Source organism: Hemitrygon akajei, chromosome 32 (genome assembly GCF_048418815.1).
Source record: "Hemitrygon akajei chromosome 32, sHemAka1.3, whole genome shotgun sequence".
In the NCBI taxonomy this organism is placed as follows: domain Eukaryota; kingdom Metazoa; phylum Chordata; class Chondrichthyes; order Myliobatiformes; family Dasyatidae; genus Hemitrygon; species Hemitrygon akajei.
The window spans coordinates 31,300,004-31,316,512 of record NC_133155.1 but is presented as its reverse complement, the minus strand read 5'-3'; the positions used below and the strand labels follow the sequence as shown (position 1 = coordinate 31,316,512).

Below are 16,509 nucleotides of genomic sequence, written 5' to 3'. Positions count from 1 at the left end.
TTGACGTTCCTGTTCAATTTCTCATAGCTTTGCCTTCCCTGAAGTGCAACAACTATCCACGACAGCCTCTTCAGCTCTGTGGGTAGAGAATCTTAAGATATCATTGTCCTTTGAGATTATTCATTTAATTATTCATTCCTTCTCTTCATTTAAAAGGTCCACATCCTGAATCTTAACTCCCTAATTCTAGGTTACCTCTTAAGAGGAAACACTCTCTGAGCAATTACCCTGTCAATCTCCTCTCATTCCCTTGTTTCAATACCATTACCTCTCATTTTTCCACCTCCAGTTTGCTTGGTCACACTTCATAAGAGTTCATTAAATTTGGGAATCAAATGATCCCTCCATCCCAGGACATTATATCAAATTGTCATAGTCATTGATGTAACGTTGTGAGCTGAGTTTTTATTTTGCTCCCTGCACTCAGAGTAAGTTGACGTGTTTCTCCATCCCCTGCTGTATTTCTGAAATAATATAAAGTCATCTGTTTTGCTTGAATTTAGTTCTAACTTGACAATGCAATACCTCAATTGTGACAATTTCACACTTTGAAGATTATGTCAGCACTTGCCTGCTAATTGTAGCTGGATCTTTTTCCGCAGGTCAGATTTATTTTATTCTGCGGTGAAAGTGTGACTGCTGATGATCACAATGTATATACTTTGGTCTTCCTCCCCATATATACTGTTCTGTGTTTTGCAATTGCGCATTCTCACAGCCTCTAAAATTACATGACACATTTCTTGGAACTAGGCATGATTCTAAATATAACAGATAATTCTTTCTGCAGCAATCTCGTACGTTCTCTTTCCTGACTTTTCCCTGTACTAGTTTTATCAGTACAGGTTTCCCCCGCTATCCGAAGGTAGAGTGTTCCTATGAAACCGTTCATAAGCCAAAATGGCATTAATTTATATGGGAAAAATTTCTGAGCATTCCTAGACTCAAAAAATAACCTACCAAATCATTCCAAACAGCACATAAAACCTAAAATAATACTAACATATAGTGTTACGTACCCCGTAACTGGGTCACTTACCAGCAAAGATAGAGAGGTCCGTTGAAGTCTGATGGTACTATTTTTAACAGTATTTATTGATAAAAATACACAAAGATAATATCAATGCAAACATACAGATAATATACGTCGTCAATACTAAATCTAAAAGCGCGGGTATAATAATAATCAATAAGAAATAGCTCTATCATTGTCTAGGGGATAATGTATTGTCCGATGGAAGTATAAAAGTCACTTCAGTTCATTCAGGCTGCAGCTTTTGGTTGGAGAGAGAGACGATTTTTTTTAGAACTTGCCCGTTTTCCTTATTATGATGTCGATCCTTCGAAATGTCGTCGGTGGTGATCTCTTCTTTAGCTAAGCCGTCTTCCGTGGTAAGGCCTCAATCCCGGGCAACGGGAAAGGATACACATGGGCCTTCCACCGGCTGTCGCTATTAAACGCTGTCACGGGATTTCTAGCGTTTCTCCTGGTGCGTCTAAAGGGGTTGTTCCCCAGACCCTCTTTTATCCTTACTCACGGGGTCTCAGATGTCAATCAGGTCGGGATGATGCAATCCCTCAACCAACCCCCTCTGATCATTCCCTGAGGGCTTCCATGAAGTACAGTATTCAATACACAATTCCGTCTCCAAGAGACAATGGCCATTATCCGTGGCTTTGTATCACAGAGGCCAGGACACATTCCAAACGTCTCTCTCTCATTTCCTGGGTCTCCTGACCTGAATTAATAACGATCTTGCGATTCTCAAAAAGGAGGGGGCTACTTTGTACCCTTTGGCCCCTCAGAGTTGGGGCACAGGCGTAACAATAGTAAAAGCAAGAATGATATGATAAATACACTGCCTATATAAAGTAGAAATAATGTATGTACAGTGTAGTTTCACCTACCAGAATCGGGAAGATTGAGCCAAAACCAATTTGTAGGAAAAAAAATTGGTATGTACACACATGCACGCACACCTGCCCGCGCAAGGCTTCATGCTCGTGGTAGTCTTTCTCAGGGTAAACACAAGTTTAAATCGGGCATTGTTTTTCGTAAAAGTGAAATGTCGTAACGCGAACGTTGGGAAAGCGGGGGACACCTGTGAAAGTATCCGCACACTGGATCAGTGGCTGAAGTCAGAATTGAAAATTCAAATCGATTATGTCCCTGCTCTTTGGTTATTAATTTTCACTTGATTATAGTGAATAGACTTATAGAGAGATTACATTGAATAGACTCATGGATCTGGGCCCACCAAGTCCATCCTAGATTAATTCCACTTTTTGCACTCCCCCACCCCCACCACCCATGTTCTAATCAAATCTTCCCAGATTCTAAAACCCACTTGCCCACTATAGGCAATTTGACCTATGGCCAGTTAACCTACCGATCTGCTTATCTGGGATATGACAGGAAATCAGAGCAGTGAATAGGAGAGGACAGAAGGCCATGGAAGGAAGAAAAGGGTGGGGGACAGCAGGGGGAGATGATAGGCAGGTAAGGAGACGAGGTGAGAGCAAGAAAAAAGGATGGAAAATGGTGTGGGGAGGTTCATTACTGGAAGTTTGGGAAATCGATGTTCATGCCATCAGGTTGAAGGCTACCCCCTTCTGCTCTGTATCTCTGTCACCAGTCAGCTTCCCTGCTCTTACTTCACCCTTCCTCCTCCTGGTTTTACCTATTACCCTCCGCTCCCCCCACCTTTTAACCCTGTCTCATCGTTTTTTCATCTCCCTCTCTCCCACAAGGTAGCTTTATCTTCAGTGTGTCAGAACTGTATTTCTTTGATTAACAATCAGCAGATGTGGAGATATTTGCAGCATTAGGTTGATGTTTTCAATTCTGCCATGTTGGATCACACTGCTGTTGTCACTCTTGCAGGTTCACTCTGTCAGTAAGCAGCAAATGCTGACAACAGTGTGCTTGGCTCTGTGTAGTCAGATTCACTTCTTTTCTCAGGTCCCTGCTATGTCCTTCTGAAGGAGGGAATTGTGTGTGTGTCTAATTTAGAAAGTAGACATTAACTTGCCACTTATACTGGAAAAGATTATTCCACAGGGCGTATAGAGTTGTGGAACAGGCTGGAAAGAACAGCTGAGCTGCCAGTTAGAATGTGACAGCTGAACCAACAGGAGAACTTGTAATCATCAGCTAGATGCTGAGGACAGATTTATTGTCTTTTCACTATTCGCTTTTAGTCACCATCTCCTCTTTCCTGTTCGGGAGGTTTGTTCTATCTCAGTTCAAATTCAGATTCATTTTACTTATCACAAATACCTGGAACTATACAGTGAAATGCAATGTAAACACACGAGATTCTGCAGATGCTGGATATCCAGAGCAACACACACACAAAAAAAGCTGAAGACACTCAGCAGGTCAGGCAGCATCTATGGAGAGGAATGAACAGTCAACGTTTTGGGCCGAGACCCATCATCAGGACTGGAAAGGAAGTTGGGAAGAAGACAGAGTAAGAAGTGAAATGTGTCATTCACGTTAACAACCAGACTAAGGCTGTGCTAGGGACAGCCTGCAAGTGTCACCACACATTCTTACATCAGCATAGCATATGCTCATAATGCTAGGCAGAACAATACAGAACACAACAAAACAAAACATGTCAAGCAACAAACTAACAACAGCAAAAAAGGCCAAATACCTAGCTGCCACCAACGCACGTACTCAGTCCTCCAACTCCTGTCTGTCTCCGGCCTTCAGCTTCCGTTGGACTAAGAGTGAGGAAGTTGACTGCTGTCTCAAGGGGATGTCACACGTCATCCTTTGCTCATTGTTTACTATCTCAATGTTGGAGAGAGTCCCAGGTGTTGGCTGGAATTGGTGCATTTTATGTTTAAATGCAGGCTTTAACAAGTTCAGCTTTGCTCGGTGGTAGTACAGTATCTTAGTCATTGGATCATGCATTCAGCCTATGATTTAATATATGATATTGACTAATATGCTATAGCAGTGCTATTTTGTGGTACGTATTCTGCTTTTTTAATAAGATGCTCTCCCATCACCTCTTTTTGATCTACGTGAGCTCACAATTTGACAAAGCCTCAGTTTTAAAATTCTAATCATATTTGTTCTTCTGGTTCCACTTCAGCCTTAGAGTCAGTTCTTGCTGATCTCGGCTCTTTAATCTCTACCCTCTTGTGACTTCTATTTCCTTTGCTCCATCATTAAACAACTTTCCTTCCCCCTCTGCTGTGGGAACCCAAAACACTGAAATCCTCTTCTTAAACTTCCTGACTTTCTTCCCCGAGGAAGGGGAGAATGAGTACTGTTAGCAGTCATCCTCAAAATGACTAAAAATTCCTCTCAACCTATGCTTTTGACTAAGCATTGGGTCATCTGCCTGGTTTTGATTTTTGTTCATTGATCTGGAGGATTTTGGATCATTTTCTAGCATTTAAAAATACTGTATAAATGTAGATCACAATTAGAATATTATCTGATAGAACCTGAGGTGGGGTAAAGGAGTATGAATTGGTGGGAGCTGACAGTGGTTTGAAACCGTGGCATCATAGTTCAGAATTGACATTGACAGGATGTAGGGAACTGGTTGGTGTGTGTTTTCTATATTCTGATATCTTATTGTTATAAGTTGGAAATTTATGGAATAACTCAGTTATTGAGTGGAACGTGTATCCTATGCCATAAGGGAAGTCACAGACACTTAGAGTGTCCTAGACAAGTTAAATTGGCTTGCTTATGTCACATGTATCAAGGCACTGTGGAAAAACTTTGTTTTGCATGCCATCCATATGATTCGTTTCATAACCATACTTTGAGGCACTGCAAGGTAAAACAATAAAATAGAGAATAAAGTGTTACAGTTACAGAGTGCAGTGCAGGCAGACAATGAGGTACAAGTCCATAATGAGGTAGATTGTGAAGTCAAGAATCAATCCTATCTTATTAGTGTTCGGACATCTTACAACAGTGGAGTAATAGCTGTCCTCGAGGCTGATGGTACATGCTTTCAGGCTTTTATAATTTTTGCCCAATGTCTGGGGTAGGCGTGGACTTTGCTTTTCCGAGGCAGCAAGTAGTGTAGAGAGTCACGTGCAGGAATTCCGTTGGCTGTGCTCTGGATTTTGGAGCTGGAACAGTGGCTGGAATTACTGTGGTGCTTCTACAGGGCTAAAGAGTCTGGAAAACCGATTTAACAGCTGTAGTCACAACAGGGAAGTAATGAAGGATTATACTACGTTCGTATCCCTCTCAGTAGATTTTTTCACTATGAATTAGGTGAGTGCAGCCAGAGCCACAAGGTAAACTAATGGGCTAAGACCTGGAGCTGATGGCCTCTATGCCATTGTTCTTAAAGCAAGTAACTACAGAGATAATGGTGTTGATTTTAATCTACCAACTCTGTAAGAGGATCAGAAATGTAGATCCACTATTCAGGAGAAGGACAGTAATCATGAAATAATTTTAGCCTAACATCTGTCAGAGAATATTATTAAAGAGGCAGTCGCAAGATATTTAGAAAATTACAAGACAGTTAAGCAGAGTCAATTTTGTATTCTGGAAGGGAACTCGTGTTTGAAAAAATGTTGAATTCTTTGAGGGTGGGAAGATGTGGCATGTTTGGATTTACGGAAGGAATTACATAACATGCAACAAAAGGCTGCTGACAAGATTGGAGCTCACAGAATTGAAGACTGAGGGATATATTAGCAAGGATAGGGAAATGGCTAACTAAGTGATTGCAACATTGGGAAAATGGATAATTTTTGATTAGTCATATACTAATGGGATCAGTACTAGGCCCATAACTATTTATAGTTTACATTATTTACTTGGATGAAGAGACCAAAAGTACTGTAGCCAGATTTGCTGATAGGGCAATTCATGAAGAGGGCACGGAATATACAGATAATAGTGTGAGTAAGGTGATGGCGAGTAGCAAGTACTGGGTAAAATGAAAGACTTTGGAAAAAGGAATGGGGAAAAAGTTGTAGGCTGAGATTACAAAATGTTACGGTACAAAGGGATCTGTAAATCCTAGTATATGAAAAGAAAAAAAGCTTGCATGTGCAGCATGTTATTGAGAAAGCTAGTAGGCAATAGACCTTTATTGCAAGGGTATGGAGTACACAAACAGAGAAGCTAGTGATACTAGTGAAGTGAGACTGTGCATTGAGTACTCTTGTGTAGTTTGTCTTCATATTTAAGGATGTGCTTCTGTTGAAGGTGGTGCAAAGACAGTTCACTGGTTTGGTTCCTGGTATGATCAATGAAGGCAAGTTGAATAGGTGAATTTTTGAAATCTCTAGGGTTCTGAGTGGGTGTGGGACTGTATTTCCACAATAAGTTATGCTAAAATAAGGGAATAGTTCAGAATGAGGTCACTTGTATCAGTTGGAACTGAAGACGGATTTCTCCTGAAGGCCATGATGCTTTAAATTTGTTATTATAGAGATTTTTGGAATTAATTCATTGAATATACAATAGACAGAAATTGATACCTGGAACTACAATGGAGCCCAATAGTATAGGAGAACAGGAAAGGTATTGGAACCGAGATTAGATCAGTTATAATCTAAATAAATGGTTTGTGAGGCCAGCCGTCCTACCAGAGCTCCTGTTTCTTATGTTGTTCCAGTGTCCTAATCAAAATTTTAGACAATTACTGTGGCACAGAGGATGATCATTAGGCTGTTAAACTTGGCCATCTCCTAGATAGAAGAGAGTTCTCTTTGTGCACATTGGATGTACAGAACTCAGGAATAAACCACAACTCTTCCTATTCAAAGGCCTTTTCTAATATTTTGTTTTATTTTTCCCTTTGCAACTGAATCAGTAGTACTGTGTGACTCAATTCATGGACAGCTATGCTTTTTAAGTTCAAATTTAACTTTCAAATCCTAAAAATGTTGCTCTGCAGTGTCTCCTCAAAATAGCGCCTCGAGATCCCAATCCATCTTTGTGCTACTGATTCTGCAGTGTATTATTTCCATTAAAATATACTTTTATGGATTTCTGTGTCCTCCTGAATTTACTCATTTTCATGCTACTCTATTGCATTGTCAAGTTTTGTATTATTTGCAGTTATCAAAACTGTCATTTCCCCCCAGGTCCTCATGTTTCTCCACGTATTCACAAAGAAAACAATTTAGTCAATACATGAGATTCTGCTGATGCTCAAAATCTTGAGTGGTGCACACACAATGCTGTAGGAACTCAGCAGGTCAGACAGCATCTATGGAAGGAAATCAACAGACAATATTTCAGGCTTGAGATCCTAAAGGACTGGAAAGGAAGGGGGCAGAAACCAGAACAGAGTTGCTGTGCAATCATAGAAATGGCTATAATGAATTGTCATGCAAGGTACTGTCAAAACAACTCTGCACATCGTCATTCCAGAGAAAGCTCCATAGCCATCCATTGTAGTTGTCTCATAGCTGTGTGATTCCCTCACAGGCTTTGTCAGTGGCAAAGGTGGCAAACAGCCCTCGTTCTCAGTGGCTGTAGCTCTTTCTGTTCAGAGACCTTGGCAAGTTTAACCCTCAACCATCGTGCCCTAAACAGATCTATGCTGTTTGCATAGTGTGGGTTGATTACCTCTCTTGTAAAGCAGATGATTGTAGCAAGAACTTATTTGAGAAGTGTTTGAGGCACCCTGACGAACAATGTTAAGGAGAGTAATAGTTTGACTGCAACTTTCCATGGTTTGTAATTATTTTGCTTTAAGAGTTGTGGAAAAGTGGGCATGTTACTAAGGTCTTCATTGTCAGAAGTAAAGGATATGTGTCAGTGAAACGTCTCTGACTCTGCCTTTAACCTCTCCGCTCAGTGGTGAGAGTTACTGGAGAAAATTAGACTAAACTATTTCACTTTGAGCAAAAACAAATGCAGGAAATTCCGAATAAAACCAGGAATTGCTAGTGACATTCAGCAGTCAGGCAGCATGTGCAGAGGGTAAACAGAACTATTTTTTTCAGGTCAATGACCTTTTATAGGAACAGGAAACAAGTGCAGCTTAAATTGTAGAAGGGGAAGAGAGGTGAACAGTACTAAATAGTAACTGAAAAGAACATCAGAAAATGTGAACTGTGTTAAACTTGGGTAGCAGAGGTTTTTACAATCTGTTTCTGCCTCTCTCTCTTTGCCCCTGTGTCTCTCCCTCTCTTGCCCTTTAGTCCACCTTTCTCTTCCATTCCACAATCTTTCCATCTCTGCCTGCTAGCTTTTGTTTTGGCCTTTTTTTTGTCTTGGTTCCCATGGTTTATATTAAATGACCTAATGCCATAGATCCTGTCCTTACAGTTAGGCTGCTTAGAAAGTGAGCGGCTTCCCATATGAAGCATTTTGTGTAGTTAAATCTTGTATTGATTAACACTGTCATAGACATTGTAAATGTAAGAAAATATGCAAATGATATGTGGTGCTTCCTAACACTTGCCATATTTTAATGGAAGAACCCTGTCGTTGTTTAGATGATGTGCATTAAATAGCTCCAAGTAGTTAAGTGCTGTTGAGGCCCTTTTTTTAAAAATCTAAGTGTTCCTCTGTAAGAATTTCTTTTGCCTACATCCTGTAGATAACCCTGAAGCTCTGAACTGCGCACTGAAAGACGCATTTCTGGGCATATTGGGTGATGGCAACCTAAAATGATCTAGCAGGTGGAGATTAGAAATTTAGAGTTTATGGAAATAGTGAAGGTTTTTAAATCACTCATGCCTTTTTATTTCAGATGTATTAATTTGTTCTCTTCTGAAAAAATCAATGTCCTACAGTTCAATAAAGAAAGATTGGTTTAGTTTACCTGGTAAAGAGAGAGTATGATATAGAGCTGTTAAATTAGTAACAAATAAAATTACTTTTTGTGAGAGTGGGCTCAAGCTATTTTTAGTCATAAGTTTATGACTGACAGTTGTGCAGATCTTTAGCTGAGTGCGTCTAATTTTTGATCATGCTTCAGTTTATAAAGTATAATGAGAATTGTTTTAACTACCGTTCATTAAAATTGTGTAATCAGCATTATTTGTACATAAGGGAACAAAGATCCTTAGAAAACTTCAAAAAATGCTACTAATGTACACTGAGTAGCGAAATTAGAGGATTATTGGAAATTCTTTGATAAACCCGTTAGAGCAGTGTTTTCTTTAAAGAACGATGCAGCAGCGCAGTGAGCAGTCATTTGTCTTTCTTGTGTCTGTCTTTGAAACTGTTATCTAACCAGTCCTATTTCCTTCTCATTGCCAGTGGCTCTCCAAAACTTGCACACTGCGTAAAAGAATCCTTGCAAATATTGCTCCCTGTAATGGCACAGTGAACCATTTCTGTCTGAACCGGAAGAGACCTTGGGAAGGGGCAGTGCAACGCTGTCTCCCTCAAATGGGAGTTTAACAGATGTCGCATACACAATGGCCACACCTCTCCATCTACAGTCTGTTATCTAACTTGGGAAATGAATGGGAATCAAATAACTGCAAATGCTGGAAAGCGAGAAAAAACAGTTAAAACTTCAGCTAGCTGATGAGCTAATGAAATACTTGCTTTTATTACCACTATTCTGGGCCTCAGTCTATTACCAAATAAGAGAGAGATTTATGTGTACATTTGTATTTGCTGTTCACAATACTGCCCCATTACATTTGGAAAAATAATTAGCAGAATACCTTCACTGAACTTGTGACCCAGAGATAGATTGTCTAATGCTACAGTTCTCCACCACTGTTTTTTTTTCTGATATAACAACTGAAAACCCTGGCAATGCTCAGTAACCTCTCATCAGAACTGGAAAAGTGAGAAAGCAAGTTAGTATTAAGTTGCAAAGGCAGTCAGTGGAAAGAGAGGAAAGGGAACATCTGTGATAGGATAGGTGCCCAGCTTGGCAGGGTGACACATGTTGTTTCTGTCATCTAAAATAGTATGATGAAAGCTTGCTAATTAATCATAGCTGATCTGTCCCGAGAAGGTTAGAGTGCTCTCTTTGCTCAGCCTGCTACTTTGTTCTACTAAAGCTTACTGTAAACTTTCCTGTTGTCTTCCCTCTTCCAATTCAGCTTCCTACACCTCAGATTTTGTTTTCTAAAAATTCATCAAGCCTGTCCAGTGTTAATATAGTATTTCCAGCATACTATTTCAAACCTGGAGGCTTCCCTGTATTTGGAAACCAAAGCAAACTGCAGGTGCTGGTAATCCAAATCAAATCATAAAGTCCTGGAAATGCTCAGGCAGTATCTGTTGAAAAAGAAACCAAGTTAATATTATATATTATGGCCCAGTTTGATGAAGGGTCTTCAACTTGAACTGTGAACTTCATTTTTCTTTTCATAAATGCAACCCAGCATGAGTTTCTACAGTATTCTCTGTTTTTAATCCTAGTATTTGCTTTTGCTCGTTATTTGCTGGGGGTGTTGAGCACTGTTGACCTATCTATCCCATGCTCATGCACAGGCCAGCTTGAAATATATATCCACAGGGGGTTACCCGGCTCACTGCAGTGTATGTACTTGGCTGCGACAGTGATTTTCTGTGAGAAGCTTATTTTTAGAAGTCAGTTTATCCCAGCATGCACAGTGGAAATTAAAGTGGAGGAGAAACAGTGATAGAGTGCAACTGCTATTCCTAATGTCAAAATTTCCTTTGAACTTTTGGTATCTACAGCCCCGAGATTTGTTTTCTTAGGGGCCTTCACACCCTAAAGCAGCACGACAGAATCAGTGAAAGACTGCATATAACACAGCCAGTGTGCAAAAGACAACAAACTGTGTAAATACAAAAAAAAGCAATAAATACAGAGAAGTTGAGATGAGTCCTTGAAAGTGAATATATAGGTTCTGGGAACAGTTCAGTATTGGAGTGAGTGAAATTGAGTAAAGTTATCACCTGATTCAGGAGACTGAGGGGTGGTAGCTTCCTGAACATGGTGGTGTGAGTCCTGAGGCTCCTGTAGCTCCTTCCTGATTGCAGTAGTGAGAAGATTGCATCACTTGGATGGTGAGGGTCCTTGACGATCGGATGCTGCTTTCCTGTGACAGCACCCAATTTGATCTGCTCAGTGGTGGGGAGGGCTTTACCCATGATAGACTAGGCTGTATCCACTACTTTTTGTAGGCTTTTACATTCAAGGGCATTTGTGCACGTGTGCTGATGGAGATTGTGGAGGCGATGTTGTTGCAAATCCGAACTGGTGTTTGCAAGTGAGAAAATCGAGGATATAGTTGAACAAGGAGGTATTGAGGTCTAGATCTTGAAGCTTATTGGTAGTATTGAGGGCGTGATAGTATGAATGCCAAGCTGTAGTCAATGAAGATCATCCTGATGTATACATCTTCACTATCCAGATGTTCTAGGGTTCAGTGAAGAACCATTGAAGTGGCACCTGCTGTTGTGATAGTAGGCAAATTGGAGCAGACTTAAGTCACTTCTCAGACAGGAGTTGAATTTTTTACTGTGTACCTTGTTGTACAGAAACTCGCTACCTACAGCAGGCAATTAGAGCAGTATTGTGTGTTAGGATTGTCATCAACAACATGTTAGTCATTAAAAGATGAGTATAGTACACTCCTTAGAAGTAAGCTTGGACCTTGTTTTGTATTCCCTTTATTCAGCTCTTTGTAGGAGACACAACCCTGATTTAACAAATAAAAGTGGAGGCAATGCTGGCCAGTTCAACCTGCATTTCAGCTCAATCCCATTCTGGCCAAGTTCCAGAAAAAACCAAGTCCATTGCCGGTTTTCCCATTCCCGTCACCTGTACAGCTCCCGGTGGAATCCTTGAGACAGCAGATTAGATTAGTTTATTATCATACACACCAGGGTGCAGTGAAATTAATTGCTCTCACAAAGGTCACGAGTAAACAGTACCATTGTGGTATTAAGTACTGCAGGAGCTTAGGTGTGTTGCTATTCTCCCACAGAACAGTGCAATCAAAATATAACCTCAATGCTCTTCTTTGAAAATGCATTTATTCAAGTACGAGCGTAATGTGCATTTCTCATTGGTAGAATATTCTTTCTGGGATTTTAGAGTCCTAGAACTCCACAGCACAGAAATGGGTACTTTAGTCCATCTATTCTGCCCAGTCCCATCAGCCAGCAGATGTTATCTATTTGTCAGTTTCCTTTACTTGCTCATTCGGACCGTCTTGTGATGTATTTGTATTTTGTGAAGCACTGTTTTCTCAGATGAGTTCTCAAGTGATTGTATCTTATTGATTGCTAGGTTCAAAGGGAGAAGAAAACTGCTGCCATTTCCACAGCTGAAAAATGTCGAAAGCAACAGGTTCCAAGTCCAGGTCGCAGTCATCCCACTCGAGGTCCCGCTCTCGGTCCCGCTCTCGATCATTTACTAGGTCTCGCTCGCGGTCTCGCTCACGGTCTCACTCTAGAAAGCGGAAGTACAGGTGAGTTCAGAAGATCTTTATTCTGATTTCAGGATGATTTTAGAATGCTCGTGTGGTCTTTAATTGATTCTGTTAGGCCTACTATGTTTTGGATTTATTGAGTATGCCTGCAAGAAAATGAGTCTCAGGGCTGTATATGTTGACGTGATAATAAATTTACTTTGAGCTTTGATATTGGATGGGCATTAAGAAGTTTGATGTTACTCTGTGATAATAAGGTGTTTGATTTTCATTTAACACTTCTGTCCTTGTGAGAATCTTGCATTTTAAACATTTGGACACAAAACCCAGATTGATCCTCTTGAAGTGTTAAGCTATCTTGTTTCATCTTTCAGATGAGACTCTAAACTAAGAAACTGACCCTGGGTCATTTAAAACAGAGGTTCCCAACCTTTTTTATGCCATGGGCTAATACCGTTAAGCAGGAGGTCCGTGGACCCCAGGTTGGGAACCCCTGATTTAAAAGGTCCTGTAGCATTGTTCAAAGCAGAACACGGAGCTTCGCAAAAGTTAACTTACTAACAGCATTGAAGTAGATTAGGTGACTGTTTATTTCAGTGCTCCTTGTGGGGATTTACTAAGTTGAAGAATATCAGAATCAGGTTTAAGATCACCAGCATATGTCGTGAAATTTGTTAGCTTTGCAACAGCAGTACAATGCAATACAAAATGATAGGGGGAAAACTGAATCACTGTATGTGTTACTTGTCCAGAATTTATTGTGCATTTCTAATTGCCCTTCACCTAGAATGTTGCAGTCCTTCTGAAGAATACTTACACTGTTGACATGGCGGGGGCTCCGGGATTTAGACCAGGCAACAGGGAAGAAGTGACAAATTTCCAGATCTGGACAGGGTGGAGGAGACTCCGCGGCTGAGTGTGTTCCTTTGCACCAACTTTTCTTATCCTTCGCAGTGGTAGAGGTTGTAGATTTGGGGGTTGCTGTCCCTGAATAACCACAGTGTATTTTGTAGTTGGTACTGCAACCTCCATACACTGGTGGATGAAATGAATGTTTACGGTTGTTTATGGGAGGACTCATGGAGGTGTATGGTTGAAATAACTGTTCTTGGGCTGATATGTTTTTTCATTTTTCAAGGTAGGTAAATGATTGCTTGTTCTGCACTCAATGCACCCTTGGTGTTGTATTAAACTTGAGAATTGGGGCATTATGTTGTTGGGCTCAGGAGTTGGGTGGTAGGGTATGTTTGACCTTTCCAACAGAGTATGGATAGGGCTTGTTGTGTAGAAGGGAGCAATAAATGCCCAGTTTTGAAGTCTGGATTGTCAGAAGTTCTATAGTCAGGATTCAACAGCTACAAATCAAATTGGATGGCGCAGTAAAGTGACTGTCAAGTTAGGGCCTACTTTTGTGGGAGTACATGACCATGAATTTCCAGCAGATGAAGTCACAAATTGACTGCAATACAGGTACAAATTCAGCTTGTTTTTTTAAAAATAAAAGCTATAACCATGATATGGCTACAGAATTGTCAAACCCAAAAGACCAGGTGATAACAATGCACCAAAAAGATGGTATAACTGGCAGAGGAAAAAGTAACATTAATGAAGAATTCGTGTTGATAACTGAGAATATAAAACACATTAAACAGGCAATGCAGACCTTATAGGTAGATGTAAGAAAAGGAAAAGGTTTAAGATTCTGCTGAGAGTTGTCTATAAGCCTGAAGGTAACAGCTGAACAAAGTGTCAGAATTGTTTAATGGCAAATATATAAAAATGTAGGAGGGGGAAATGGAACAGGGGATTTTATGTAGATAAACAGTTTAGGACATTTCAGAAGGCTAGTAAATCATGATGTGCGCTCAGAATTTTCTTCAACAACACATTCTATAACAGAAATGGAGCAGATCACATTGCCAGATTTAGCCATTTGGTGTATGAACAACTGAATATAAATGATTATATAATCAAGTTAAAATTAAACAGTTAAAATTCTACAAACCCCATTTCCAGAAAAGTTGGGATATTTTCCAAAATGCAATAAAAATGAAAATCTGTGATTTGTTAATTCACGTGAACCTTTATTTAACTGACAAAAGTACAAAGAAAAGATTTTCAATAGTTTTACTGACCAACTTAATTGTATTTTATAAATATACATAAATTTAGAATTTGATGGCTGCAACACACTCAACAAAAGTTGGGACAGAGGCATGTTTACCATTGTGTTACATCACCTTTCCTGTTAATAACACTTTTTATTCGTTTTGGAACTGAGGATACTAATTGTAGTAGATTTGCATTGGAAATTTTGTCCATTCTTGCTTGATATAAGACTTCAGCTGCTCAACAGTCCGTGGTCTCCGTTGTCTGATTCTCCTCTTCGTGATGTGCCATACATTTTTAATAGTATGTGGTCTGGCATTGTCCTGCTGAAATAAGCATGGACGTCCCGGGAAGAGACGTCGCCTTGATGGCAACATATGTCTCTCTAAAATCCTAATATACGCCTCAGAGTCAATGGTACCTTCACATACATGCAACTCACCCATGCCGTGGGCACTGATGCACCCCCATACCATCACAGATGCTGGCTTTTGCACCCTTCGCTGATAACGTTCAGAATGGTCGTTTTCATCTTTGGCACGGAGAACTTGATGCCTGTTTTTTCCGAAAACTAGCTGAAATGTGGACTCATCTGACCACAGCACACGGTTCCACAGTCTTTCGGTCCATCTGAGATGAGCTCGGGCCCAGAGAACTCGCCGGCGTTTCTGCATAGAGTTGATGTATGGCTTCCTCCTTGTGTAATACAGTTTCAAGTTGCATTTCTGGATGCAGCAACGGACTGTGTTAAGTAACAACGATTTTCTGAAGTACTCCCGAGCCCAGGTGGCTATAATTGTCACAGTAGCATGACGGTTTCTTAGGCTGAGGGCTCGAAGATCACGCGCATTCAACAGTGGTTTCCAACCTTGCCCTTTACGCACTGAGATGTCTCTGAATTCTCTGAATTTTTTCACAATATTATGTACTGTAGATGTTGAAAGACCTAAATTCTCTGCAGTCTTGCATTGAGAAATGTTCCTTTTGAACTGACTAACAATTCTCTCACGAATTTTGGCACAAAGGGGTGAGCCACGACCCATCCTTACTTGCAAGACTGAGCCTTTGATGGACGCTACTTTTATACCCAGTCATGATGCCTCACCTGCTACCAATTAGCCTGCTTAATGTGGAGTTCTTTTCTGGAAATGGGGTTTGTAGATTTGGAAATGTCTTTCTTCAACAAGATGCTAAGGGTAAAACCAAAACAGAGCAATAGTAAATGTTCAAACAAAATAATAGTTTGCTATGTTATAAAGTGAGTTTATATCATCTAAGGAAAATCAGTAACCAAGGCAGTAACAGAAAACATAAGAAAAGATGTTTTTTTTTTAAAAAGAGAAAGACTTGCAAAGATCCTGGTAACTGGGAGATGTGCCAAAGCTGATTAAATAAACTGTAATAGCTGGTAGAAAGGAGGGTCAAAGTAAGCTCGCTAAAGACATTAAAATCAGTTCAAATGCTTTGCTATTAACTTATAACTAAAATTGGCTCTTTATGGATAAAGGCAAACCTATTAATGAAAATAAAAATCGGCAGTCAAATTACATATTTTGCATCAGAATTTACAATAGAAGATGGTGTGATTGTTGCCAAAGAAAACTAATATTCACCAAGATTAGCAGGATCTGAGTAAATAGTAAAGAAAACAGAGCATTAAAGAATTATGTGCCACCATGACCTTGTAGTTTTCATTCTATGACTAATGAAAGATGGTTATAACACTCCAGATGCCCTAATTGTTCACTTCTAAAGTTACCTTAATTGAGATCCATTCCATTATATTTTGTTCCTCCATTTAAGAGAGGGAAACACATCTATGTCTGGTTAATATAATTTCAGGCTATACAAATAGTGACTGATGTTCCAAAACTTTTCAGTTTCATAGAGAGTCAATGTGGATTTGTGTTGGGTGTATCATGCATGACAAGCTGATTGAAGAGGTGATTGAAAATAATAGAACAGTGGGAAGTCTACTTGTATACACTTCCAGAAGCACTATCGTGAATTCCGAGACTTACCTATAGTTGAAATTCATGGAAATAAAAACAATTTATTGCCTTGGCTATA

General features: G+C 39.9%; 1 protein-coding gene across 6 annotated transcripts in view; it reads left to right on the top strand.

Moving 5' to 3' along the window:
* Positions 1-16,509, top strand: part of LOC140719819 (thyroid hormone receptor-associated protein 3-like) — a 115,761-nt gene that overhangs the window by 68,672 nt on the left and 30,580 nt on the right. For all 6 annotated transcript variants that reach the window (XM_073034741.1, XM_073034736.1, XM_073034740.1 and 3 more), the window contains one exon: positions 12,189-12,369. In XM_073034741.1, coding sequence (XP_072890842.1) covers positions 12,233-12,369 — 137 coding nt within the window. In that variant the 5' untranslated portion in view covers positions 12,189-12,232. The remainder of the gene's footprint in view (positions 1-12,188; positions 12,370-16,509) is intronic.